Source organism: Carica papaya, chromosome 9, assembly GCF_054855325.1.
Source record: "Carica papaya isolate Zhongbai chromosome 9, ASM5485532v1, whole genome shotgun sequence".
NCBI classification, from domain to species: Eukaryota; Viridiplantae; Streptophyta; class Magnoliopsida; order Brassicales; family Caricaceae; genus Carica; species Carica papaya.
The window spans coordinates 4968995-4996323 of NC_142317.1; the positions used below are offsets into that span (position 1 = coordinate 4968995).

The 27329-nt window shown below is 30.6% G+C and overlaps 1 protein-coding gene and 2 long non-coding RNA genes across 9 annotated transcripts; 1 reads left to right on the plus strand and 2 right to left on the minus strand.

The window, feature by feature from the left end:
• The first annotated feature begins 1946 nt into the window (after positions 1-1946).
• Positions 1947-3663, plus strand: BRC1 (TCP family transcription factor). Its single transcript, XM_022049766.2, has 2 exons — positions 1947-3161; positions 3357-3663. Exons 1-2 carry the CDS (start codon positions 1947-1949, stop codon positions 3429-3431), a joined length of 1290 nt encoding a protein of 429 aa, XP_021905458.1. The 3' UTR covers positions 3432-3663.
• LOC148239747 (uncharacterized) lies at positions 2078-26943 on the minus strand. 7 transcript variants are annotated; one of them, XR_015816076.1, is made up of 7 exons: positions 26656-26943; positions 26386-26479; positions 24144-24212; positions 20662-20739; positions 7724-7859; positions 5890-6005; positions 2078-3134 (listed from the first exon to the last, which is right to left on the minus strand). It is a non-coding gene; the product is annotated as an uncharacterized LOC148239747 (long non-coding RNA). The 7 variants fall into 7 exon arrangements; XR_015816077.1 differs by lacking the exon at positions 5890-6005; XR_015816079.1 differs by lacking the exon at positions 2078-3134 and having other exon boundaries at positions 5928-7370.
• LOC110820520 (uncharacterized) lies at positions 10756-20335 on the minus strand. Its single transcript, XR_002540914.2, has 2 exons — positions 12162-20335; positions 10756-11709 (listed from the first exon to the last, which is right to left on the minus strand). It is a non-coding gene; the product is annotated as an uncharacterized LOC110820520 (long non-coding RNA).
• Positions 26944-27329: the final 386 nt, after the last annotated feature.

Genomic DNA, 27329 nt, shown 5'->3' on the forward strand with positions numbered 1-27329 from the left:
TCTTCTGAAATAGACTTTGATAGATATAAAGATAGGGAGGAGAGAGAGGGAGTGATGGGTTTTTTCTTTTTGGAGAAAGCGACCTTATTATGCACCTTCAGTCAAAGAAGCCATTGCTTCTCATGACAGGCCTCACCCCCACCCACTCCTTGAAGGAAATAATTATTGTACTTTCTGCTAGGGTTTGACACTGCCACCTGTAGGTTTCTAAACTCTACATAACATGTATTATACATATATATCTACATATATAAACCCAAATACCCATGTATTTATATATACATATACATGTATGAAGTTCTATTCATTAGATAGCTCATAATTTATTTTAAAGTGCAAATTGCAATTTCACCCTTATCACTTGAGTTCTTTGCAGTTCATTTTTGACAGTTTAGTGTTGTGCTTTAGTTTTGGAGTGTGATAATAAAATTAAATCACAAGAGATAAAACTGTGCTGTTCCATATTATGAATTAAACAAATGAATATAGAGTTATCTCACTAACAAACTAGTTTGATATTATTGATAACTTTAGTTCAAAATCAAATTAATATTACTAGCTTAGAAATAATTTTCATCCAAATCATTAGATTTCAAAATGTAAATTGAACTTCTTAATAAGTGGGTAACTTTTTTTTTTTTTTTCACGTTTAAAATAAAACAATCATATATTTATAGCGAACATCTTATAAATTACTATAAGATCACTTAATTAACTATACTAATATTAAAATAATTACTAATCCCTTTTCTATTAGTTTAACTTTTTGATTTAATCAGTTAAATCTAATATTTGAAATAAGTATTAGAACTAGAAATCTAAAGTTGATAGTTTCTAGTAAAATTAATTTCACACAAAATTTGATAAATTTATGTATAATTCATATTTTTTATTTAATTAATTTATATGTGAGGCGGTGTTAAAATATAAATAATTATTAAATTATATTTATTAATTTAAATTTTTGAGATGATCGGTTGAATATATTATTTATAATATATATCTTTTATATAATAGAAATATCACAATATTCAAATAGGTAATGTAAGAATCTTCCCAAAATAAGTCGGACCAAGAACCAACCCTAACCCAAAACCAGAATATAATCCACTTCCCTGCATTCTCTATTTCTTAATCTCCTTTCCTGAATATATTTAGAATATTTTTTTAGATATATATATATATATATAAAATATGTGGAGTCCATGCAAGAGATATAAGGTTGACAGGGAAAAGCTATATATGTTCTCTCCACCTGCAATCACGTGAAGTGGCACAATAGTGAGTGTTTCCTGTCCACTCATCACTACCCACAAACTATATCTCTCGTATATATTTCATGCCCTTCTATATAGTCTTTCCCTTTTATCAATACAAGAGCCAACTTTTGCTCCTTGCAAAAGATTAAGACAAAGATGGCTCTTTGTCTCCCAATAAATTCTCCTTCTTTCTCTCCCCTCCATCTCAAAATTTTCCCTTTACCCTTCTGATCACCTCTCAGATATCTTTATATATCTATATATGTATATATTCATCATCTCTCTCCCTTTTCCTCTCTCATGCATGTTCATTAATCAAACCTCATAGTACCACTACACGTTGCCTCTCTGCTGTCTTTCTCAAGCTCTAGTCTTTTGAGAGAGGTAAACAAGTGTACAGACGTCTATATATATGCACATATTGTTAATTATAACTGAGCAAGTGTAGTACACACGAGGACTTATAAAGATATATAGACTTGTCCATGTGTTTGTGTATGTAGTTTTTGGTAGTAAAGAGGAAAGAAATACCGTCCATGGATGTCTTTCTCACTAACAGTTGATATATATGATCTTTTTGCTTGCAGGAGATGGAGCTTTAGCTAGCCTAAATTTACATGTGTCATTCTCAGAGCTCTCTTTGCTCTCTAGGTTATAATTCTGGTGCAATTTACCTTAAAAATAATCATGTTTCCCTCAATCTCCATTAACAATGACATTAACAATACTGACCTATTCTCTTATGAAATTGACCAGTCAATTCTCTTAAAGCCTTTTCTCAGTGAAATCAGCATCCCCAATTCCAAGCAATTAGATGACCCTCTTCTTTCTTTCTTCCAGCTCCCTTCCCCTTTTATTCACTACTTTGATTTTGAACTCCAAGACCCAGAACCCAATTTTCTTCAACCAAGTCATTCTAACCATGATGAGATTTTACTTAACCAGCAGCAACAACATGGGCAATCCGGCTTAATAATGATGGCTGATCATACTGCATCAGAAACTGTCTCAAACATGGCTGATTCCAGCAAAAATACTCATCACTCCTTCAACAATGGAAGCTTCTCAGCTTCCAAGGATTGCAGAACCGAGAGCACGAAGCAGGTGATCAGTACTCCAGACAGGAAGAGATCGTGCAAGCGAGACCGGCACAGCAAGATCAACACAGCTAAAGGGCCTAGAGATCGAAGAATGAGACTTTCCCTTGAAGTTGCTAAAGAGTTCTTTGGCCTCCAAGACATGTTGGGCTACGAAAAAGCAAGTAAAACAGTTGAATGGCTGCTAATTCAGGCAAGAACCGAGATCAAGAAACTAGTGAAAAGCTTTCCTGGAAGGACTAATTACAGCTGCAGTACTGGTGCATCTTCCACTTCTGAGTGTGAAGTAATCTCCGGGATCCTAAACTCAGGCACCCACAAAAGAAACAAGGCGAAAGAGACTGATATTAGTCTCTTGGCGAAAGAGAAGAAGATTAAACAATTGCGGAAACGTGCCTTTTGCCCTCTTGCGAAGGATCTGAGGGCGAAGGCGAGGGAAAGAGCAAGGGCAAGGACAAGGGAGAAGTTTTGGAATCGAAAATTGGACGAAGAATCGAAGCTTCGTGGTGAAGATCAGGCCAAAGAGAATTATATGAATAACCAGTTAGCAGCAGCAGGTTCTTTGAGTGACCATTTTGAGGTTGCAGGTGATCAAGAATCTGGTACTCAAAGACATAGCAATGTGAATCTTTCTCCGAAGATGATAGTGCCTGAAGTTGAAGAAGAAATTATTAACCCTCAAAAGGGTCATTTAGGGATTCAAGAAGCTGCCATGGTTGATGAATCTTTGGTGATCATGGACAAATACTGGAGTCCATCTTCCATCGATCTCAATTATCTGCACCACAATGGAATTTCCCAAGAGGTAAGCTCAAATTAATGCTGTCATGCTTAGATTTACTAATTAGTTCATATACAGTAGTTGTTCTAGACAAGTATATATCTGTGTGTATATATAATATATGTATACAGTACTTTTCAAGAATCAATATGCAAGACAATTACTTAATTAAGTATAAAAGACAGATTTCTGACCACCCAAAATAATCGTTTTCTGCAGCATCAAATTGGAGATTTTCAATTCTTTGGCAAATCATGGGAGAACTATGACAGTCAAAATCTGTATGTTAATTAGTACATATATATATGGTAATTATTCTCTTATAACATAAATATATGTACTCCTTGTATATGCCAAGTGGATATATATAAACATTTATGGCTATATATATAGGAGAATGTTTTCTTAGTACTCTTGGAGTGTAACGTATGTATATGTCAATTGTGGAAGATTCTTCTTGCTCTTTTTCTCAATAATTAATTGTGTGTTATTAATTATCATCAATTAGATTGATAATATTACTCTATATTATTTCGTCTAATTTTCTGTCATAAGAATATGTTAATTTATGGTAACACATTATATAGCTAGAACAATCCAAAGTTGTCTGTACAATGGATTTCCACAGTATATATATATATTAATTATTCAAATTCTATCAATAATCTCATTTCTTCTTGACTCAACATACGTATGCATACGAACAGTTTGACACACACAAAAAAAAAAAAAACACACACATACATATCATTTTTGGTGTGAATTCATGTAATTTTCTTTTAGTTGGCGACTAATTATGGTTACTTAATTTTACTCAATTTAATGAATTATAACCTTAATTACGTTTAATCATTCTTGAAAGTGGGTTTTGGTGATTTCGCAAGTAAGTGCATTGGAGTGGATAAATTCATCGTAAAAAACTTTTAAGAAGTGATTGAATAGACCCTTGAGTGATCCACTATCCTCTTTTAAGTCTTGTTTTTCCACCTTCAAAATAAAGTTTTCAAAGTTCATGCATTGAAACCCAAGATGAGTGTTTTCAACATATCAATTTTAATTTTAATTTCTGTCTTTTATAATTATGTATATATATGCAAAATCTACTTATAGCACAAGCATGTCCTCTACAATTCACTAGCAACTTCTGAGGCCATAAAGTTCACTAGAAACTTTTGTTATAGTGGGAGTTCATGAAATTCTGAGTCTTTGAATTGAATTTACAGTTAGAACTTGGAAATGGGTTGATCTTAATTTTCTTATAAATCAAGTAACATAGCATATTGAAAGTTGAAAATTAGCCATCTTTAGCACTTCTTTGATTTAGATGAAAAATGAACATATTTCTTCCATAAATATACCTTTCTAGCAAAATATTTACGCTGTGTGTTAAAAAAATATATATTTTAAGATAATTTTAAATAAGCTTAAGAAAATATATTTTAAATTCTACAATTCATATAGAACAAACATAACTTTGAATTGCACAATGATCATTTGTTAATCTCCTCTTAATTTGTGATAACCTAATTCCATATGAAAAATAAAATAAAATGGTTACATTTAAAAACCAAAGATAAAAGTTTAAGTTCCTAACTGCCATATATACATATATATTAAAAAAATTTGAACTTATATTTTTGAATTACTAATTACTTGAGTTTGGATTTGTGAGAATTAATTGTTTAAATCAAAAGTTTCAAGATCAGTAGTGCTTAGATCAAGTGCATTGCAATTGATGATTGAGTATAAGCTAATTCAATAATCCTCTACTAATGCATTCCTAAACTTCACCAATTCATTCTTAGAACTTGTGAAAATTTAATAATAATATGTGACATTGATAAAGATAAGAAGACCGTATGATTATTATCCTCTAACAAAGACCTAAAGAGACAAGCACACATATATTAATAATACCTTGAGGGTTCTTCCTTCAACAAGTGTTGATTTTTTTTTTTTATAAATAATTTGAATTTTAATCTTTGAAAGTTAGTAATTTATGTTTGGAAAATTATTAAATTAGTGGTATTAGAGTTGTGATATTATAAATGATATAGAGTTAGTTTTATCATGGTGCCTCCATAATGGATCATATTTTACACTTATAATTATAATTTGTAAAATATTGTTATTTGTCTAGTTTGAATAAAAATATCAGTAATTTGAGAGGATGAGATTTTATAATTTACTCTTGTATTAAAATATATATGATTGTTGAGTTTTATATAAAAATTTAAATTATATTAATAATAAATTATTTAAATTTTAAATTTATTAAATTAATAGTGTTTGGTTCTAGGAATATTAATTGTATATTTTATGTGTATTTTTTAATAGAACATGTTTTATGTGTATTATACTTAAGTGCTTCCTGCTTGTATATGCTTGTAACATCCTTCATACTTTTCCAAAGGGTTTCTCTAGCTTATATCTATTTTTAGAGCATCTTAATGAAGATTGCTAAAAAAACTGTGTATATATATATCTCTCTCTCTCTCTCTCAAAATTGTGAATGTGATACATATTATTGTAAAATATTGTCCCTTTTAGCAGAAAAAAAAAAAAATAATTGATCCCAATATTTTTTTTTTATGTTTTTTCTCTTTTTAACAAAACAAGATAACTAGATAAATTCATTTTTGAAAAATAAATTTTCCATGTTTTTGCCACACGTGTGTGTGTGTGTGTGTGTGTGTGTGTGTATTATTCCTTTCTAAAACCATCATAAACAAGGAGAAAGTTAACTGCAGACCTCATCTCCTCCTCATTTACTTTTCTTTAATGTCTATCTTTTCCTTTCTCTGCGTTGCCTTTTCTTTCCAGATTCCAACTCTTACATATCAAGCTCTAATTGCCATTAGAGTCTATCTATAAGATAAGAAGCGAGTTGGTATTAAACACATTATAAAGAACCATTACAACGTTATCTAATTTGAGGACAAAAGAGAATGTAATCTGCACGGTAACAAGCTCATAGAGCTTTATTTCCTAAGTGCTCTACTCTAAAATTAATATTAACAAAACTCTGCAGACTAATTTGGAGTTGCATGCATGAACAAAAGCTACTTTTTAATTTTAGTTATATTGGTTAGTAAATTTCTATCGATAACATATAAAAACATATAAAATAAATTGAACCCACAATTTCTTATACAGTAAAAAGTGTACCAACAATTCAGTTATAAGTTTATTAATTACTTTTCTGAATTAAGCTTATAACTGATATTTAGAACCCACATGTTCTCCGTAGAAATTTATGTTATAATGATAAATTTGTAAATATTATCTAATTTATGAAATGTATGTATTTTTATTCGAAAATAAATCATAAAAGTAAAAATAAATATTCATCATTTTCAGTTGCCGGCTAGTCATCTATTCTTGGTGGCAAACCTACTTGTTTATTGATCTTGTTAATTTGCTTGTTGCTGGGTGTGACTGGCAATGATTATTGTGCTCTTACCTAGAAATTTTCAGCCTAAGCAGTTAAGCTCCAAGGGGCGATATTCCGTGGGGTTACATCAATAAGCAATGAAAACAAGATGCAGTGCAGCATATGGCAGCCAAAAAGTGATTTTAACTACCTTGACAGACAATGCAGGCCACTAGATCATCAAACAATTTGATGAGCCTAATTAAATCATTTCATCGATCTGTGAATCAAGTTAGATTTCTTCTAGTATGCTAAGGTATATGTTAGTCAAAGATCAACTTGATGCCATCTAATTTAGTTTGTCATGTCTAATTTTAGCCCACAATAAAAATGCAAAGCAAAAACCTAATATTCAAGAGGAACTTGAGGATAAAATCTAAATATGGTTTGAAGTTAAGCTACTACTAATAATCTATTCTTAATCTGAAATTAAAAACCACCACAAGTATAGATATTTTTGCTTTAGATATGCTGAAGATGTTCCGTACTAGTATAGATATAGACATATGTGCATTTATGTACGTATGTATATATGTGAAGTCCAGGTCGGCTTTGCTGCACTTCCATAAAATTTGAATTATATTTTTAGATATATACATATATATAATATAATGCTAGAGCTACTCAAGATTGTGGCCTGAATTAAAAAATATATATATATATATATATATATCCTCCAATCATTGTGGCAAACAAAGATCAAGGTTAAAAAGCGTGAGGTCCACCATAAATTGCTTGTTGCCTCCCATGTCAGACATGGAAGGTGATACTTGTCATGATAACATATGGCCATGTTCTACCTGTTTGCAAAGACTCCATTTAGCTTTCTGGTCCTTTCATGTTGCGTTATGTACAGGTGTATATATGCCAGTTAGCGCCTAGTACAATTCCTCCTAATTAAGCTCGATAATACCTAGATCACACTTTGTAGCAACCCTCCCAAATTCTACCCAATCCTTTAATGAGCTTACTTATCGTCAGTTATATATAAATACATATTACCCCATCTTTCATACTTTTTGCGTGCTAAACAGGCCGACCTCAAAAATATTTGTCTTAGGAAATGTATGTGTCTGAAGTCTTAGGAAATGTATTAACCTATGTATACATTTATATATTAAGTCTAAGAAAATGAGCAAGGAACTTAACTTACTATTAATGGAGCTGCAATCATCACTTGTCAGAGATAGAGTGTAGCATCTTGATCATGCAAGTTTGAATTGGGAGCAGGCTGTCCTTAAAGTTAAAGAGTTAGTTGCAAATGGCTACAAGTGCACAAATGGCGGAATCTGCGATAAATTATTACAGTTACATAGTCATTGTCTAGATGATGAAGCCGGGCAGTGAAAAGGCAGCAAATTACAAGAAAGAAAAACAAAAGGGATAACAATGTTTCCTTTCTTTCCAGCTTGATTGATGCCAATTAATGATATGAAAAGTTTGGGATATGCAGCATTCTGCTCCAAGTTATTGTACTGGCAGGACATTGTCATGCTTTATGTTTGATAATGGATGATAGAGATTTCCATTATCCGTTTCCTTAATTCCCTTTTAATTAACTCCACATTATGGCAACAAATTCAATGTTTTAATTTCTTTCCAAACATCTGCATTTTCAGATGTTTCTAAGCCTTGTAATATGCATATAGCACAAGTAATGAAGCATATTATTTCCATCATGATAAAGTGCTGGTTAGAAAGCTTCAGCTTTAAAAAGGAGTGGGGAAAAGTCTCAGCAAGAATTATGCATATATATACTTAAAAATATATACAGGAATACGCTTTGCTAATTTCAATAGATAAATTAAGTGCCATAATATATGGTTAATGTTAGGTCATAAAATACCCTACTGGCCTTCTCAATTATGTAGTAATCATAATTTGCACTTACAAGCTAATCTATCTTACGATACTATCACAGATTGGTAATGAGTTGATTGGATATGCAAAACTTCGACAGGACCACCATATTCTTCAACAATTTCTTTCAATAGGTTCAATGGGTAGTTCCTTATAATTATCATCTATTAGGTCATTGAATACCAAAATTGGTCAATCAATTCTGGCATATCAACCATCTTTTAGGCTGGATCTCAAACCTAATAACTTTCTCTCTTATAAGTTCCATAGTAATTATATCAAAGATTTTTACTTTTCTACTCTTACTACCAAGTTGATTGAGAAATAGAAATAAGATAATTTAGAGAATTCAATTTGAAGATCTAAGACTGCTTAGAATAAACCAATTCGTATATAAACACAAAACTCAACAGTGGTGTCAAAAAATAAATTACAATGAAAAGTGCTTTCGAGTGAAAGTAAAATTATATACATGTATATGCATATCCACATTTTTTTTCTTCAATAAATATCCAGGGTTTTTTTCTTTTTTTAAGAAAAAAAAACCTATATGCTTCTTTCTGCTTTACATAATCCCGTATAGCATGCAAATTAATAAATAACTCTACTATTTAGGTATACTATATTAGTAGAAGAAAATAAAATTTCAGTCGTCCTCGAGTATATAGAGACTAAGAGAATATTTTCAATGTTGCTGATTGTATTGAAATATTAAATAGCAGACCAGTTATTGCAGTGAATTGGGTGGGTAGGGAACGTAATAGGTTGGCACATAATCTGGCCAAAAATGCTTTGGATTTTCCACACTTTCATATCTGGGACAATATTCCTCAGAATACAGTCGTTTCCTGCTCAAGTTATTTAATTAATTGGTTTAGTTTTTTTTTTTTTTTAAAAGAAGATTTTCAATGATTAATGAACTAAAGAACACATGAGCTTCCAACTGTCTTGGAGAAAAATTTATGTTTTTGTTGGATATATATATATATATGACCTATTTTGGAATTTGAGAGATACGTGTATTGTGTTAAATGTAGGAGCAGGTCTTTTTTAAAATGTATAAAATAATATAAAAGTTTAAATATTTTTATATTTAGTTTCCTAAAGCTTGTTTTTTTTGTTTTTAAAGCAACTGACTAGCACGTGACTAGTAGACAAAATGATGAAAGCAGAGTTCTTATGCTGTCCTCAGGTTTGAGGAATTATGGATTTATCTAGTTTTAGAAGATTATTTACAATTTTTTCAATAAAAAGATTAGAAAATATTTTTGCTAAAAGATGATTTTTTTAAAAAAAAAAAAAAAAAAATAGAGGAGAGCTTTCTTTTTTTGTTTAATATTTATTAAGAAATATTAAAAAAAAAAAGAAGAATACTTAGTAATGAATCTGTTTTCATTTTCATTTGAATAAAAGAAAATTGGTAAAAAAAAAAAAAAAGAAAGAAGAATCTAAGATGAACTAAAAGTAGGACCATTATTGCTTTTATTTATTTATTTATTTTTTTTATTTGATGTTGCCTGCAACTATTGAAATTTTAGGGTTTATAACAAGGGGCAAAGTATGTGTAGTTTATATATTCTGCTTTTCTTCTTTTTCAGCTTCATACTTGGTTTGTTTTGTCAATTCTGTACTTCTGTGTTTAGTTTTTCATTATTTTTCATTTATTATTTTCTAAACTTTTTAAAGAATAATAATTTAGTTTTTTTTTTTGTTCTTAATTTTAGTTTGGTTTATTTAACATTTACATTTAATGTTTTCATAAGGTAGGACATGTGAATGCTCTCTGAAAAATGAAGAATATCTATTATGTAAAATTATTAACTTACAGAATTGTTAAAAAAGGACACAAAAATTAAAAGTGAAAAAACGGACAAACTACAAAATATTAAATTATAAATTTACCTTAAATTTTGTTAAATTTGTTATTATGTAATGTTTGAGAAATTCTATTTGATGGAAAAGTTAAGTAGAGAAAAAATTTAGCAAAAAAAAAAAAAAAAACAAAGTTGTGCATATTGCCAAACTAAAAGTTGCATAGATTAAATAGATTAAAATAATATATGACGTGTATCAATAATTAATGAAAGATTTAAAAAATACAAATAATTATTATATATAATTAACTCCCAGAATAGTTAGTATCAAAGACAACTTTTGATACGTATTGAAAATACATTTAACCACTTTATAGAGAATTTTAATTTCATGGTATAATATTTATAAAAAAAATGCATTATAAGTTATATAACTCTGTGGAACATGTAATTTTGACATAATATAAGTTGAATTTTTCTACTAATTTTTTCTGTCTGAGTTAGGCACTAATTCAAATAAACTCTAGTTTTTTCATTAAACTAAATAAATACTTAAACATTTTTGAGACAAGAAATTCAACTTCAGACAAAAAAAAGATTTTACAGATTCATATGAAACAACATTGTTACCACAAGTAGAAATTATAACAGTATTATAAACACAAAAAATGAATAAGTTCAAATCGAAAAACTATTTTTACCACAAATTATATTATTATGATAAAAATTATATAAAATGATTCTGAAAGGATAAGAGAATACTGTTACCAAACAGTCAATGCACCAACCAGCTAAAAGCCTAAAACTAATTTGTCGTTTTATGTCTCTCCTCTTTTTCTCATGTATGTAAGAGAGACATGATAATTTTATCCTCAAGTGGGAAATTCACGACGAAGACGAACTGTTTACTACCAAATTATATGGGAACCGAAAATATTCCCATGGAGGACGGAGACAAAGACATTTTTTTTTATTAAATAGAGTTACTATATGGTAAAAATTTATATATTAAGTTCAAATCTGATATATTGGTGTGACTACTTTATTTCTGTTGCAATGTTTTTGAATTAAATAATTTAGATGGATGCATGAAAAGATTCAGCATTTTAACAATTTATATTTAACATGTTGGATAACTTGGTAAGTGTGATTCTTTCATTTTTTTGAAATAGTTTTTTTTTTTTTTTTTGTTTGTATAGAAAAAACATACTTTTAATTAAATTGTTTCTTCTAGAATAAAATAGACAAATAAGAATTCCCGTGGGAAAATGGAGATTCCCCATTTTTCAAGTTGGGATGAGAAACAAATTCAGGGAGGCTGGCAGGAAGGGAGACGTAAGGGCGAACCTGCTCTCTTGCCACTCCTCTAATTATTCTCTTCTTTCGATTTCTGGATTTTTTAACAGTGAAATCCTGGTATTCTTTGCTTTTCTCCGTTTCGCTGTTGTTTTCCCTCTCTATCCATCTGTAAGAAAATCCAAGCAGAAAGCTAAAGAAAACGAGGAAAAGAAGAGGAAAAATGGATGTCTTAAGGGCATATTTTGGCTTCTAAACTCCCAGATATCATCTAGGTTCTTCTGAAAGAGTGATCTTTAAAGCTCAGAGAAGCAATCAAGGAGTTTTCTGCTAAGTAGTGAAAGAATAAAGAGAGAGAAAGTGGAGGGTAAAAAGGCCAAACTAAAAAAGAAAAATAAGAAGAACAAGAACAAGAAACCCTAGCTCACCAGAAAACAAGAAACTGGGATATACGAATAGTGAGCACTCTCAGTATTATTTTTAACCTGAAAGCTATTGGACATTATTGGTGGTTTTCTTTCTTCATCCAAAGGGCTAATGAAGGGGCAAAAAAGTGAAAAATATTTGAGAAGAAGTGAAGTTAACCTGACCCTATAAAGATGCAGAAAAATGTTTACCCACCTCAAAAGTTTATATGATGAGATAGCAATGAGATCTTGACATGTCATTACTCCACTGTGTGCCCTAAGAGGGAGATCCAAGAAAAAAAATAACCTGCAGAGTGGTTGAGACTCTGGATTTCTGATAGTTCTTTTCATGATATATCCACCTGTTAAACCATACTGAGATATTTGGTGAAGAAAAGAATTAACCCTAGAGAAGGGGATCAAGGTGGGTCTTCACAAAACTACTGGCTGAAAAACCCTAGAGAGGGAAACAGTGTAAAGTGGGGCAGATTACAGAGCTTGAAAAGGCAGCAGTAATGGCGGATGGTGAAGTTTCTGGCCGGCAAAGTGAATTGGTTTGTCTTTGAGTGGTTGGACTAATATTGTAAAAGTGGAAAACACCTAACTAGAGGATGAATGACTAAAGAGAGCACTACAAGGCTACTGCAATTTTTTTTGTACCATTTTTTTTTTCTGCACAAGACAGGGAAAGAAAGAAGACAGTGACCTTTTGCTTTTGGGGGGGCTGTATCTAGCTAGTCTTAACCAACCCATTACTGGTGTAAAGAAATTATTGTTCCCAGCACTTTCGTTTCTTTCTTTATTAATCAGTCCAGTCTTATACTCTCTACCTCTTTCATTTTTTCCTCTTCTCGTACTTTCATTTTCTATTATAGAAAATTTATTGCTTCTTCTCTTTCAAATTCTCTTGGTTTTGTTTGGCCCTAGCTTTTTTTTTGTTCCGTATTATTTGCATCAGGAAAGCATTCCTTTTATTTTTTTTATTTTTTTCTTTTTGATCATATGGCGGAGAAAGAAATAAGAAGGTTTATGAGAATTTTGTATCTAAACTCCTAAACTAACTGATTTTTAATTTTAGAGTTTTTGTATTTTACCGAAGGAGCATCCTCTCATTAGGTATAATCTAGTTATCTATCCCCAACTAACCATGCATATCATATTCCTATCTCAATTTAGGTCTTCTATTTTTGGACCATAGATAGACAAAAGCATAGGATAGTACTTGGCAGTCTAATATCATTTCAGATTTAAAGATTCTTAGTTTTAGATCTTGTGCGGCTGGTTAACATTTTCTCCTTTCGATAAAGAAATTATCTGAAACTCTCATAAAAAACTGTTTGTTGTCGTAGTTCTGATTAGTAATGTTCATAAGTGTGTCACTAAAACAAGTGAAATATATATAGTTTCAAGAAAAGTTTGTCTTTCTACTAACAATTAGCATACAAAAATTAACATCAGATGGGACGTAAAAAATATGGGTAAAACTTGATGAATAAATTTAAGTACCGACTCAAGTTTCACTTGTAAATTAAGTGGGACAGACTACTACTAACTAAATAGAAGATATTTTGCATAGTTTTGTTGGTATACAAAGGCACATCCCTCTACGTTTGAGCAAATATTTGACAGATTTTAGAATAACAATAATTTTAATGGTTAGTATTTCTTATTAGTCATAACTATCTAAATACTAAATAGTAATATACAATAAATTAGTAATATATAGTCCAAATCGATGTCAGTATGATCTAGATCTCGTGCAGTGCAGGCACATGCAAATCAAATAGGAGAAAGTATTCCATTCTAAATATACCTAATTGAAAAAAAATTCAGACCAAGTAATTCTTGTATTTCTAATCAAAACTACAGGAACTTATATCATTATCTCCTGAATTTTGTGATTTAATATATATTATGCTCACTCGCTAATAAATTTAGTTACTTTCTTTTTTCATGGAAGAGAAAATATTATTAGACAAAAAAAATTAATTATTATCTCATCCCACATGTATATTGTAAAACAGATGACCTTTGGATGAAATACACGAGATAGACATGTGTGTACATTATACTGAGAATTACTTTTGAAAAACTATGCACCTATTAATCCATTTGTACACATAATTAAAAAACGGATGACAATTAAACAAAGTACACAAGATACAAACAGATAAAAATTACACTAAAAATAGCTTTTAATGTAATGTGCAAAATCAATAATACTAATTTAATATTCAAAAGTCATTCTCGATATAAGTTATGTGACTTTTAATCATACTATACAATAAAGAATTGACTTCCATAGTAAACCACCATCATCATTTAGCCACTAAGATAGGTTCTTGCGATGAAGATTCTCAATACCTAGATCATTCCCCTCAAAATTCAAAAACCAATATACCTTCCTTAAACTAAATAATCCCTAGGAGTTAAACTTGAGCTCAACCAGGAAATTCTTTATCACCCTCTCCCTATTCTTTATCACATTTATTCATTTGCTCTTGTGCAAACATAATTCACATAGTTTCTAATTTCTATCTCATACTGATGGAAGTGTACATTGAACTCATTTACTTTAACTTGAGTTTTCATGGAATAGATGGAAGAATTGATTAGTGAGTGAACAATCGTTCCTAATTGATCCTCAGATGATAAAACTTTGGAGCTATCTCTCACTCCAAAACGAGTAAAGGTTAAAAAGTTGTAGCAAACTAGAGATAGTCTTCTGTAGACTTGTTTGTTAGAGAGAGTTACTAACAATCACATCTTATCTATTCGTTTAACTTCTATGAACACTTATAATCACTTTTTGCCATAATGAATTAAGTTTTTGTGTGTCATAATCGTTTAACTAATAATGACAATTTTTTTTTTAATCATAGGTTTTCAATATCCAAACCACCAAAAATATTAGATTGACAACACAACTTCTAATTAACTAGATCTCTATGTTCCTTCTCTATTTTTATCCATAGAAACTTCCTTATAGCTCCCTCTACTCTTATTGGTATCCTAAACATTGACAAATAATAAAGTAGGATGCTAGTTAAACACGCTTGTATTGGATTAAGACTTTCAAGGCTTAACTTAGAAATGACCTTTTTAGTTTTCTTCATTTTCATCCCATAGCCTAACCCATTTATGTTCCAACTAATAATAGTTTATTCTTATCACTATGTTCCTATTTTTGTAAGTTATTTCTTCTTTCTTTGCACTTATGTCTTTTGTGAAATTGCTACTCTCATTTCCTTTCTCAGCTCTTCCATAAGTCTAAAATCCAAACTTCTTGAAAAAGACATTAGGATTTTTTGCATAATATTTGTAAAGATTGGTTTTAATGTCACTATATTTTATAGGAGTATTTGATTTCTTATACCACCACGAGTGAATGAGGCTTCTTGTTAGTTTTCTGTAATGGATAGAGTACAATTACCGTGGATTACTTTATACTATTTATAATACCTAACTATTACTCAACAAGGTTGGGATCAGAAAGAGTTTCAGATTTATGGTTGAATGCGAGGTAGAATGAATGGACAAAGCAATTATGAGATAGTTCAAAGTTCATACTATATTCTATACTTTTATTTTTAAAAAATGAGATAGTTCAAAGTTTTTATCAAATATAAAAAACAATAAACGAAAAAAAAGAGGTAGATACTTCTTGAATAAGGAATGTTGTTCAATTTCAATAATGACGAAGATAAAGAGTTATCTTTAAAATGTTCATGCATTTCCCAAAAAAAAGCTAAAAAGGAAATTTTGCCCAAATATACAAGAGTAGGGAAGATTAATCTCTAATATTCTAGAAATTCTTTATAACTAGATCACTCACAAACCAATAGAAATTGTATGTGGATTAGACTTTCTTTCCTCCTACTAAATCCCCCAAAGGTAGATGAAATAAAACACTCAAGATTGCTAAAAATAGCCCAAGCCATTTTAGAAATATTAAAAAGTGGAGATTACAACTTCCAAGGTATATTACAGTGCAAATAGATATGGCATTGATATTTTTGTAGCTTGATAACACATGAGATATACCCATGAAGACAGCGAGACGTGATCTAAATGTTTTAGTATTTAGCCTATTTAAGACAAAAGTCCAAAAAACACTTTTCTTTAGAGGGAGTTGGGTGACTTCAAAGCCCAAACTTAAAAATTAAGAAAGGGTGACAAAACTCAAAAGTTATAGCTAAGAGATAATTTAAATGGCTTTACAGTCTTAAATTATGAAAAAATATATGTTTCAAGAATGAAAATAATTTGAGATATCATAAAATACGAAATAAAAGCTTTTATTTAAAAAAAAAAGAAGAAATGAAAGCTAAATGATTTTAAGACAAATTATATAAATAAGATAAATAATTAACTAAGATAACATCTTTTTATCCAACGATCTTCCTAAAAGAGATTGAGAATTATCTCCCACTCTTAAATTGAGAAGGAGAGTGAGTAAATATCTCCTACATACTAGAAATGGCCTTCTAGAGGGCTCTAGCAATAAGTTAAAATACTAACTTTCGCATGCCAACCATTTTATTGCAGATTGAACTTATTTTTAACCACCATGTGATACAAAGAGTTAGATTTAGAGAAAACCACAATAACTACTTAGTTAATAATAACAAGTTTTTACAATATTAATTCCTAATATCTGAAGCCTCCTTCCACTTTGGGTAAACAATGCACCTTCTAATTAACTAAGTAATCTCCATAATTTTTATTTGAACTCAACCAAAAGAAATTCTCCGTCACCCTCTCTAAATTTTTTACAACACCCTTAGGATAAACAAAGAAAAACAATAAAGCGAAGTACTAGAGAAACACACTTGGACAAAAGTAACTCTACCATGCATAGAGAACAAAAATCTTTTTAACTCTCCAACTTAGAGATCTTATGACAAATAAATCATCAAATTTCAAAAAGAAACCACCTGGGGATCAACCCCCCCAAATTAAGGAACTTTTTGCAGCGCCCTTGGATAACATGCGTATAAATATGGATTTTGATGAGAGATGATGTAAATAGGTAGAAGCTTGTGTCACCATTGCATCTTTTATAGTTATGGTTAATGGTGGTTCATCATCATTTTATTAAGTATCTAGAGGACTTAGACAAGGAGACCCTTTATCTCTCATTCTTTTCATTGTGACCATGGAAGCATTGAATAAAATATTGATTAGAGCCTGAGAGATATATCTTTCAAGAGGACTTAAAGTGGGAGGAGGTGATAATACTAAGGAAGTAATTCATTTATTTTTACCAGATTATGCCACAATATTTTATGAAAAAGACAAGAAAACCATGTTCAATCTCAGGTATATATTGATGAGTTTTCATACGGTGTTGGGTCTTACCATTAATCTCACTTAATCATAGATGGTTAGATTCAGAGACGAGAGAGATAGAGATAGCTTGATAAGAGTAATGGGTTGTAAGGTAGTCAAATTTCAAATCAAGTACTTAGGCTACTATTGAGTGCCAACTTTAAAAAGGTAGAGACATGGGATCTTGTGGCAATAAAATTTAAAAATAAGTTGATTGGATGGACAAGAACTCTCTTATCAAAGGTTCAGAAACATATAATCAAAAGCACACTGGGTAATTTACCCATTTATTATGTCTCTTCTGACTATGTCGGTTAGTGTGGCCAAGAAATTAAAGAATATACAATATAGATTCCTTTGGGGTAATTCGAAGGACAGAAATAAATTTTATTTAATTGTCTAAAAAGAGATTAAGAAGCCATTTTCCAATTGAGGCCTGAGATTATAATCTCTAGTAGAGATGAATGGTACACTACAGGGAAAGTGGCTTTGAAGATTTATAAAGGAATAATGAATGTTACAAAGAAAGGTGATATAAGCAAAATTTGGTACAACCATGAGAGGTTGGTATGCGGGTGTTATGACGAGACCAAATAGTAAAAGTTTGTGGAAAAAATTTGCATGGATCACGACAAATTTTAGGAATGCATTAAATGATTAGTTGGTAAGGGGGATATAGTTAGATTGTGGCAAGACAAGGTAGATCCCTGAGAGACTAATATCCTCAAATCTTTGTCAATGCACAACAAAAAGACATCCTAGTTAGTGATGCTTTTAGAGACTTTGGGGGAGGAGAGAAGGTGTGGCAAATTACTATGATGGGAAATCTCGATGATTGGGAAACTTCATAACATCTCTTATGTGCTTGGATGTTAGTAACAATTGTCTAGCGTGGTTTTTGACTAAGAATGAGGTTTTTTCGGTGAAATCTTATTATAAGTTTTTGATAAACGTGAAGATAATGGCATTGAATTCTTGGTTAGATAAATTTAAAAGGTCCAAGTCCCCCATAGAGTATCTTTTTTTATTTGGGAGACCAGCAGGGTATATATTCTAACTATTAATAAATTGATGAGACGAGACAAGTTTTTGATGAATGAATGTAATTTATGTGAAAAGGTTGTAAAAACATGCAATCATTTACTCATTTAATATACGGAAGTTTACAAGTTTTAAGTGGTGATGGCAGAATCGGTTAGAGATGAGTTATGGTTGTGGAAAGGTATTCGTGAGAGGACATATGCGGACCTTATTTCAATCACAATTTTTTGGGTGATTTAGAAGAAGAATGTAAGAGCTTTTGAAGGGATGGAAAAGGATAATGGTTTTGATTTAGTTAAGAATAGACAGTTTTGAAGCCTTGAGTTTTTATTAAGTAGGTGATGACAGAATCGATTAGAGATGAGTTATGGGCATGCAAAGGTATTAGTGAGAGGAGTAAATACGCAGACCTCATTTCAATCATAATTTTTTAGGTGATATGAAAGAAGAAGAATGTAAGAGCTTTTGAATGAGTAGAAGAGGATATGTGGACCTCATTTCAATCACAATTTTTTGGGTGATTTGGAAGGAGAAGAATGTAAGAGCTTTTGAAGGAATAGAAGAGAATAATGGTTTTAATTTGGTTAGGAATAGATAATTCTGAACACTTGAGTTTTTGTTATTGGGTCATGCTTATACTCTATCGAAGATTTAGGGAATTTTATTGACTTATTAATAGATTTGCAAATATTCTATATATGGGTTGATACTCTTTTGGTGTCGTTGTTAATAATATTTTTGATTTGTTTATTTTAGAAAAAAAAAGGAACTCCCAATACATAAAAGGTCAAGCAAAATATTGCAACCAAAGGAATCCACCACTTTCAAAATGGTTTCCATATTGGAAGGGTTCATTGTTGTATCACTACTCCCATTTATTTCTATATTAACTCCCCCCTTCCCCCAAAACAAAAATTCTCCAATTGAGGTTCACTATTATGTCCCTCATTATTGGTCCCAATAAATGCTCTAACAAAGATGACCTTTTCTTTATTATCCTTATTGTTCCTATAATTGTTGTCCTTTTGTTTTCCCCTTTTCCTCCTTCCCATGATTTACTTGATTGTTGAAAGACATAGGTTAAAAAAAACTTTAGCATCCCATTTATCCTCCATTTTACTTTACAGATTAAGAATCTTAAAATTTTTGCACAGCCAAATAAGTGAAATGTAGTCTATGATTTGGTTATCAATAATGAACTAAAGAGACTAACAAAGTAGATACTAATCAATAAAAATAAAGTTAGAGGTTTGTTTGGAGTATTGTTAAACCCTGAGAACTTAAAAGTTGAATACAGTGGATTTGTTTAAAAATCCTATTAGGCCACATAAGGCTAAGAAAAAAAATCAAATCTAAGTTATTCAAATTGAAGGATTTGACTTTCTATACAGAATGCATCCATGAACCTCAATTGAAGTCTATTCTATTCTTCAAACCAAATAATAGCTGAGCCAATAGATTTTTGAGTGATACACATTAATTTTGATAGAAAAGACAGAGAACAAGATGTTGAAAACATTATTTCTGATCATGAAGTACTATTCATTGTTCACTGTATGATCAGGTCCAGAGTTTTTCAGTTAGTAGAAAAAACTTATAATAGCATGTAAGACCAAAATACTTTTTAAAATATGACTAATATATTCCTATACTAGTTACAACAAAGATGTAGATCTGATAACATCTTTAGTAAAAAATAGAATATTCCATGTAAATTGGTTATTGACTTTGCACATCTTTTTAAATCACTAATATATTCCTATTATAAAGCAGAACATTGGTAAAAGAAGCTTTTGGGTATGCAAATAGAGTCCATCGAGTGCTTTTCACTTTTCTAGGTGGCATTTTGTGCTAATTTGTAGTTTGATTATATTTTAAGTACTTAAGATCATATGACAATAGACTAGAATCACGCACAATAGCAAACATACAAAATGAGCAATTAATGGATATATATATATATACCTATCTCAGGCAATTTTTCCATAAAATAAATAGCTAAGAATCATATAAAATTATCACCTGGTGAGCTAGTTAGTTAATTTATATATGTACCTGCTGAATAACAGACAAAGTGAAAGTTCAAAAGAGGTGCAATTCTATACTTTTGCAATGTCCAGATATGTGATCTTAACTAGCAAAGAGATTTAAAGAATATTAATAGACAAGAAAAGAAAAATCAAGCAAACTATCGACTATAAAATTAACACATGGTGAACCAAATCCAGGACCAAGCTTGCTTATAACAATTCAAGCTTGGAAATCCCCATGAGATGAGATGTTTAAGATTAGTTGCAAATAAAAACTTATAGAACAACTAAAAGAGAAAAGAAATGAAGTACCTAGAAGCGGTCCACGCTGTAAATTTGGTCTTGTCATCTCCAATTATAATTGTTTATCCATATATGGCGCACCTACCACTATTTTGAACAAAATAAAATTAAAAGAATATCAAAGTAGTACAAAAGGGGCATTCTTGTGTTAGAATCATCAGCTTTGCAAAAAGAATATCATAAAACTGGTGCTTTTCTTCCAATCATCTGTTCTGTACAAATTTAGAATATATACAAGTTATTGTGATAAAAGTTCAGAAAAGAAAATCAAGAAAAATCTAATTACGATAATAGGGCCTATTATCATATACCTTTTTGATTTAGCAATCATCATCTCTCTGCAAGTACGTGTGTGTGCATTTGACATAGTAGAAATTTCAAATGTATACTGAAGTAGCATGTCACGAGTATGTCCCATTTTGTATTCAAACTTGTAATGTCAAGTTGGAAAATTGTTAAGAATGACCGAGTATATATTTTATTGAATATCAAACTATATATATCAGTTTTATAAAATAGAAAATAAAATAGATCATTAATTGCATTAATTACATAGAGTGTATTTTATCCCAATGCCTTTTAACCTAATTATATATAAAATACTTTCTTTAAGACTCACCCTCAAGATAGGGAATTAGATATTGTTCGACTTCAGTTTGCCAATAACACTCTAGAATATTGGATTGCTTAGTTTTTTAGTCAATACATCTGCAAGCTGTAAACTGATTGACATATATAGATATATATTAAACCAATGTCTAACTTTTCTTTGATTAAATACCGATCAACCTCAATATGTTTGGTTCTGTTATATTGTACCAGGTTATAAGTAACACTAATGATCGATTTATTATCACAATACAAGTACATGGGACTATCCCATTTGATTTTTAGATCTTTTAAAATTTTATTTAGTCATAATAGTTCATATACATCTTGCATCATTGCTTAGAATTCTGATTATGCTTTCATTCTTGCAACTACATTTTGCTTTTCATTCCTCAATATAACCATGCTACCTCTAAGAAAGGTGTAATAACATGTAGTAGATCTTTTGTTCACTATTGATCCAGCATAATTTGCATTAATATAAGTTTTTAGGAGCAACCTATATTTCTCTCTTAACATGATCCCTTTATCAGGTGATTCTTTTAGGTAATGTAGCACTCTGTAAGCTGCCTGTAAGTGCACTTTTTTGAGTTTATACATGAACTGACTTATACCACTAACTATATAAACAATATCTTTCGGTGTGACATGTATATTTGTCTTTCAATCAATCTCTAATATATCTCTATATCTACTGATGTTTCCTCTTTAACTAGTCCTAATTTATGACTAGGATCAATAAGAGGACTAGCAAATTTACATGTTAGCTTGCCCGTACCTTTTAACATGTCATAAATGTATTTTTGTTGTAAGATGAAGATTCTCAATTTTGAGTATGTGACTTCAATCTAAAAAAGTACTTTAACTTATCTAACTTCTTAAGTTTGAACTCTTCTATCAAGCATTAGTTGAGTATCAAGTTGTTTTTTTTTATCGCCCCTTTTTATAATCATGTCATCATATATTAAAAGGGTTATAAATCCCTTGACTGTGAGTGTTCGGCAAATAGAGTGTGATCTCTCTAAGTTTCCTTATATCCCAAGCTTATCATTACCCTTATAAATTTGTCAAACTATGCTTTAGGCAATTACTTTAGTCTATGGAGTGCATTCTTTAGTTTACAAACTTTATTTGTTTTTGTCTCTTTGGCAAATCTTAATGAAGTCTCTATATAAATTTTTTTTTGTAAATCCCAATGCAGGAAATCATTCTTCGCATCAAATTATTGCAATTGCTAATCAAAATGAGCATTTATAGATAACAAGATTAATACTATATTCATCTTAATTACTTGTGTGAATATCTTTTGATAATCTATCCTATACATATGATTATAACCTTTTGTCGTCTTATTTTATAACTCTTAATTGTCCTATCTACTTTGTATTTTATTGTAAATACCTATATTTAACTCCCATACTTCTTCCCTTTAGACAATTTTACCACTTTCCATGTTTGATTTGTTTCTAGTGCCGACATTTCTGCATTCATAATATTTTTTCATTTTTCATAAAATAATGCCTCAAATCATCTGTTAAGAAGTATGTGCCACAAACCATTTAGTCTTGTAAATATTTAAGTGTGCAACCCTTGTTCATATCCATTGACATCAGCAAGGGAAACTTGATCCCAAAGCTCTAATGGAATATTCGTCTTCTCAAACAAGGTAAATATGTTACCATCTGCCTATACGGAAATTCTATATTTGCAAATGTCACCTTTGTTGTACACGACTCATATTTTTTCTAACTTTGTTTTTAGGGAGAACTTATATTAGAATATAAGGATACTAATTTCTTGACTGAACTTATCTTATCACTCTTACCACATATTCAAACACCGACACCATAAAAAGACCCTCAAAGACCACTAAAGAATCCACCCACTCAAGAAATTATACTTGATCCCAGGTTCACTCAGTTGTACACAAGGAGGAAGAATGTTTTCTAAAATATAAAGTGTAACGTGTATTATTATAGACATCAAGTGGGGAATCTGAGTTTTGAGTTGAAGTAGGTCCAAACATTAGATGTAAGTTTTGGGATTAAGGTAAGTCCACAATCTAATACAGCCTGAATGATATACTCATTATAATTTGTGAACGGATTAGGGAATACACTAAAGTTATCCTATATCACAATTTGTGTTATTTGATAAATTCATAAAAATTTTATTACAAGTTTAGATATTGAGTTTATCTCCAACACTGTATTTGAGGTGATATCCTGTGAGAAATAGAAATATGTCATGGATGTCAAAATGCATGCACTTGAGAAAAATTAGGCGAGGAAAATGATGGACTTGCCCAAAGGGAAGAAACGTATCAATAGCAATTGGATGTTCATAATAAAATACGAGGAAAATGGGAAATTGAGAGGTATAAAGCAAATTGGTGGTAAAAAGTTATACCTAGATCTGTGGAATAGATTTTTAAGAAACATTCTTACTAGTAACCAAGATAAACATAATACGAATGTTGTTATTCTTAACCGCTCATTTTGATAGACAACTGTAGTAATTCGATGTGAAAGGTATTTTTTTGTATAAAATTTTGCAAGAAGAAATATATATAAAGATTTCATTAGAATTTGCCAAATGAGCAATACCAAATAAAGTATATAATTGAAGAAGACGCTCTACGGACTCAAGCTCACTTAGAGCTTTATCTAGCAGATTGACAAGGATGATGATAGACTTGGGATCTAAGCAGAGTCAAGGAGACAACGCTCTGCTTGTCAAGCACTTAAAGTTAAGGGGAGTTACAACTCTTATGTTATATGTTGATGATATTATTGCAACAGAAGACCATGAAAACAAAATTGATACTCAAATAATGCTTGATAAAAGAGTTTAAAGTCAACGAGTAAGGTAAGTTGAAGTACTTTTTTAGAATTGAAGTCGTCTGCTCAAAGTTCAGGATCTTCATCCTACAGTAGAAATATATTCATGACCTATTAAGAGATACTGTCAGATTAGTATAAACCAGCTAGTACTTACTGATTTCATATATAAATTGAGACTTATGAAAAGAGTAAACATTAATAGATAAAGAAATATACTAGAGATTAATTGAAAGATTAATATATCTGTTACACACAAGACTGAACATTACCTATATAATGATTGTTATAAGTTAGTTTATGCATCGCATTAAAGAAGTGCATGTACAATAACCCTACAGAATGTTACATTGCCTAAAAAAGGCACTTGAGAAATGAATCATGTTTAGAAAGAATGACAAGTTGCTCTTAAAAATTATATAGATGTAGATGCACGATCAATGGTTGACAAAAGATTTATCAGATGTTATTGTACCTTCCTTCGAAGTAACTTGGTCACTTGGATGAGTAAGGACAAAAATGTAGTTGCAAAGTCGATTATAAAGTTAGAGTTCTAAGTAATGACTCAAGGGGTATATGGGCTATATGATTAATGAGAATTTTTTTAGGACATAATATCGAATATTTTGATGATATCGGCTCTATAGTCGATTGTTTAATCGATTTGTAATTTTTTTATAAATGGGCAGTGCCCCCTTGGCACCTTTACTTCAATACAACTTACTTTTATTTTTTAAAAAAGAGAATTTTAGATCTAAAGTTATGTGGGATGACTCCATGCACTTATAATGTGATAATAAATTAGTTATAAATATTATTCATAAATCAGTGCAACATGATAGGACCAAACATATTCACGTTGACAAATACTTTGAAAAACTATAGTGGCTTAACATGTACTCTATATATATCGACTAGTTCACAACTTGCAGATGTGTTAACCAAATGCTTAAGTAGTTCAACATTCGAAACTATCATTAGCAAGTTGGGAATAGACAATATTTATTTTCCAACTTGAGAAAGAGTACACTACATGTAATTAGGTTAGAGTACTTTAGGATAAATCATGTTTTATATAATTAATTATCTATTTTTTTATTTTAAAAAATTTGTATGTATATAATTGTGTGCTATTGAATAAAATACATATTCAACCATTCTTAACTCATTTTATAGTAATCCAATAATTTTATATAGTAACTTGTTACTATATAATGTTAAATAATATAATAAAATGTTAGAGAAAATTATCAAGAAAGAACCATATTTCCGAAGCATTGTAAATTTCTTTAAAAAGAGATGACAGAAATTCTACACAATTATTGGAGTAAACTACCAACATAATTTTTCTGTCTTTTTAAAGTACTGGATTTACTTTGGTAATGGAGTATATAGAATATTATTCCACTTTGAAAACTTAATTTTGAGTGGGTATACATATAAGGAAAGAGATACAGAAAAGTTTGTATCCAAGGCACGAGAAGGAGGAATAAGCCATATAGAGAAGATAAAGCTTTATACAGTGACACAACAAAGGCCCAAGTGGGATTCACGGTTGGGCCGACTAAAGGTCTTTAAAAACCCTATTAGTTCATTCATAAAATCATTATCTGTCAGCCATAGTTTTTGTGGGGTTGGGGGTTAATTGGAAGCCAAAAAATTATGCTGCTTCCATCAAAACAACAGTTGGAAGAAACACTGCTCCTCCGTCTCAGCCTTTCATCCACTGACTCAAATCCTCGGTAGAAAAATTCTTCCCTTGTCTTGTTCCTCATGAATAATTTAACCAACTTGAAAGAGAGGAAAAAATATCCCATGATCAAAAGGCAAATTCTATCTTCAAGAGTCAAGAGTGTGTTCCATTTACCGATATATAAATATATATATATGTATATATGCGTGTTTGTCTGAGTGTGTAGATACACACACACACATAATACACAATGAGCTAGCTAGATCCAAAGAATCCAAAATGAATGAATGCTACTTAAGTACTTCTTTGGGAATGCCTCTTAGTAAATTTTAATATTTCATGATAATTTAGCAGTTTTGTACATAATCATTTTAACCTTCCTTATCATATAACTTCATGTGTTTATCATATAAAGCTACTGAATACGACCAAATATTACAAAAATTATCACAGTGGCTCCGAAGCACCATAAACTTCTCGGGCGTCTATTCAAGCAGGACTAAAAGAATGGCAATCACATAGACCAGCCACACAAGAAAAGAAGAACAACAACGCAAGCCTCTAAAAGAAAGTTAAAACAAAACTTCTCACCTTGATGATTTGGATATCAAGACCTTCGAGCTAGCTGTAGACAGATCAAATAATCCTTCATTGCACTCGCTTATTTTCATTCGGCTCCAAAATCCTGAGAGGAAATATAAAAAAGCTGGAACTCATGATCTTCGTGATCGTGGAGACACTCAACACATACTACGCAGTTCTGTTTCTTTCTAACACACACGCACGCAAACACAAAAGCACGAATAACTCTGAAACCAAACACCAAATCTCAGAAACGAGAGAATCGAAGAGAGAATAAACCTTATAACCTGGTATACTATTCTGTGACTTGTTGTTGTCACTTGACATAGCTTGGCGCCATTTCCGCGTACAAGAAAGCTGAAAACAGACCTAGAAAATGGAAATTGATCGAGGATGGAAGAAGGCGATTTTAGAAATAGGAAGAAGACAAAACAAAGGATCACAAGATAAGAGGACAACACAATGAATACTGCAAATTACAAAAAGGAAAAGGGAAAAAGAAGAGGGACAGGACAAAAAGCAAAAACTTAAGCCGAACCAGAAGGCTGACAAATCTGGAAGAAACGGGGGGGGGGGGGGGGTGAGGGAAGGGTGTAAAGAGCAAAATATAAAACAGTAGTACTATACTAGTCGTTGCATTGATTTACCAAAAAAATGAAAAAGAATAACAGGTTGTTTTTTTCTTTTTCTTCCTTGGATTAAATTACACTTTTACCCCCATGATTTGAAGTTTTTAATTTTTTTTTTTGTTGTTGAGAAAATACGTCTATTTAATTAATTAAATAACATATATATATATTAATTACAATCAAAAAAACAAAAATAAAAATAAAATTTTATTTTTTTATATTATCTTTCTATCTAATTTTAGCGTAAAATAAATTTTTTTTTTTATTTTATAAAATCTAAATTCTAATAAAGTACAAAATAATTATTAAATATGAATTGATTTA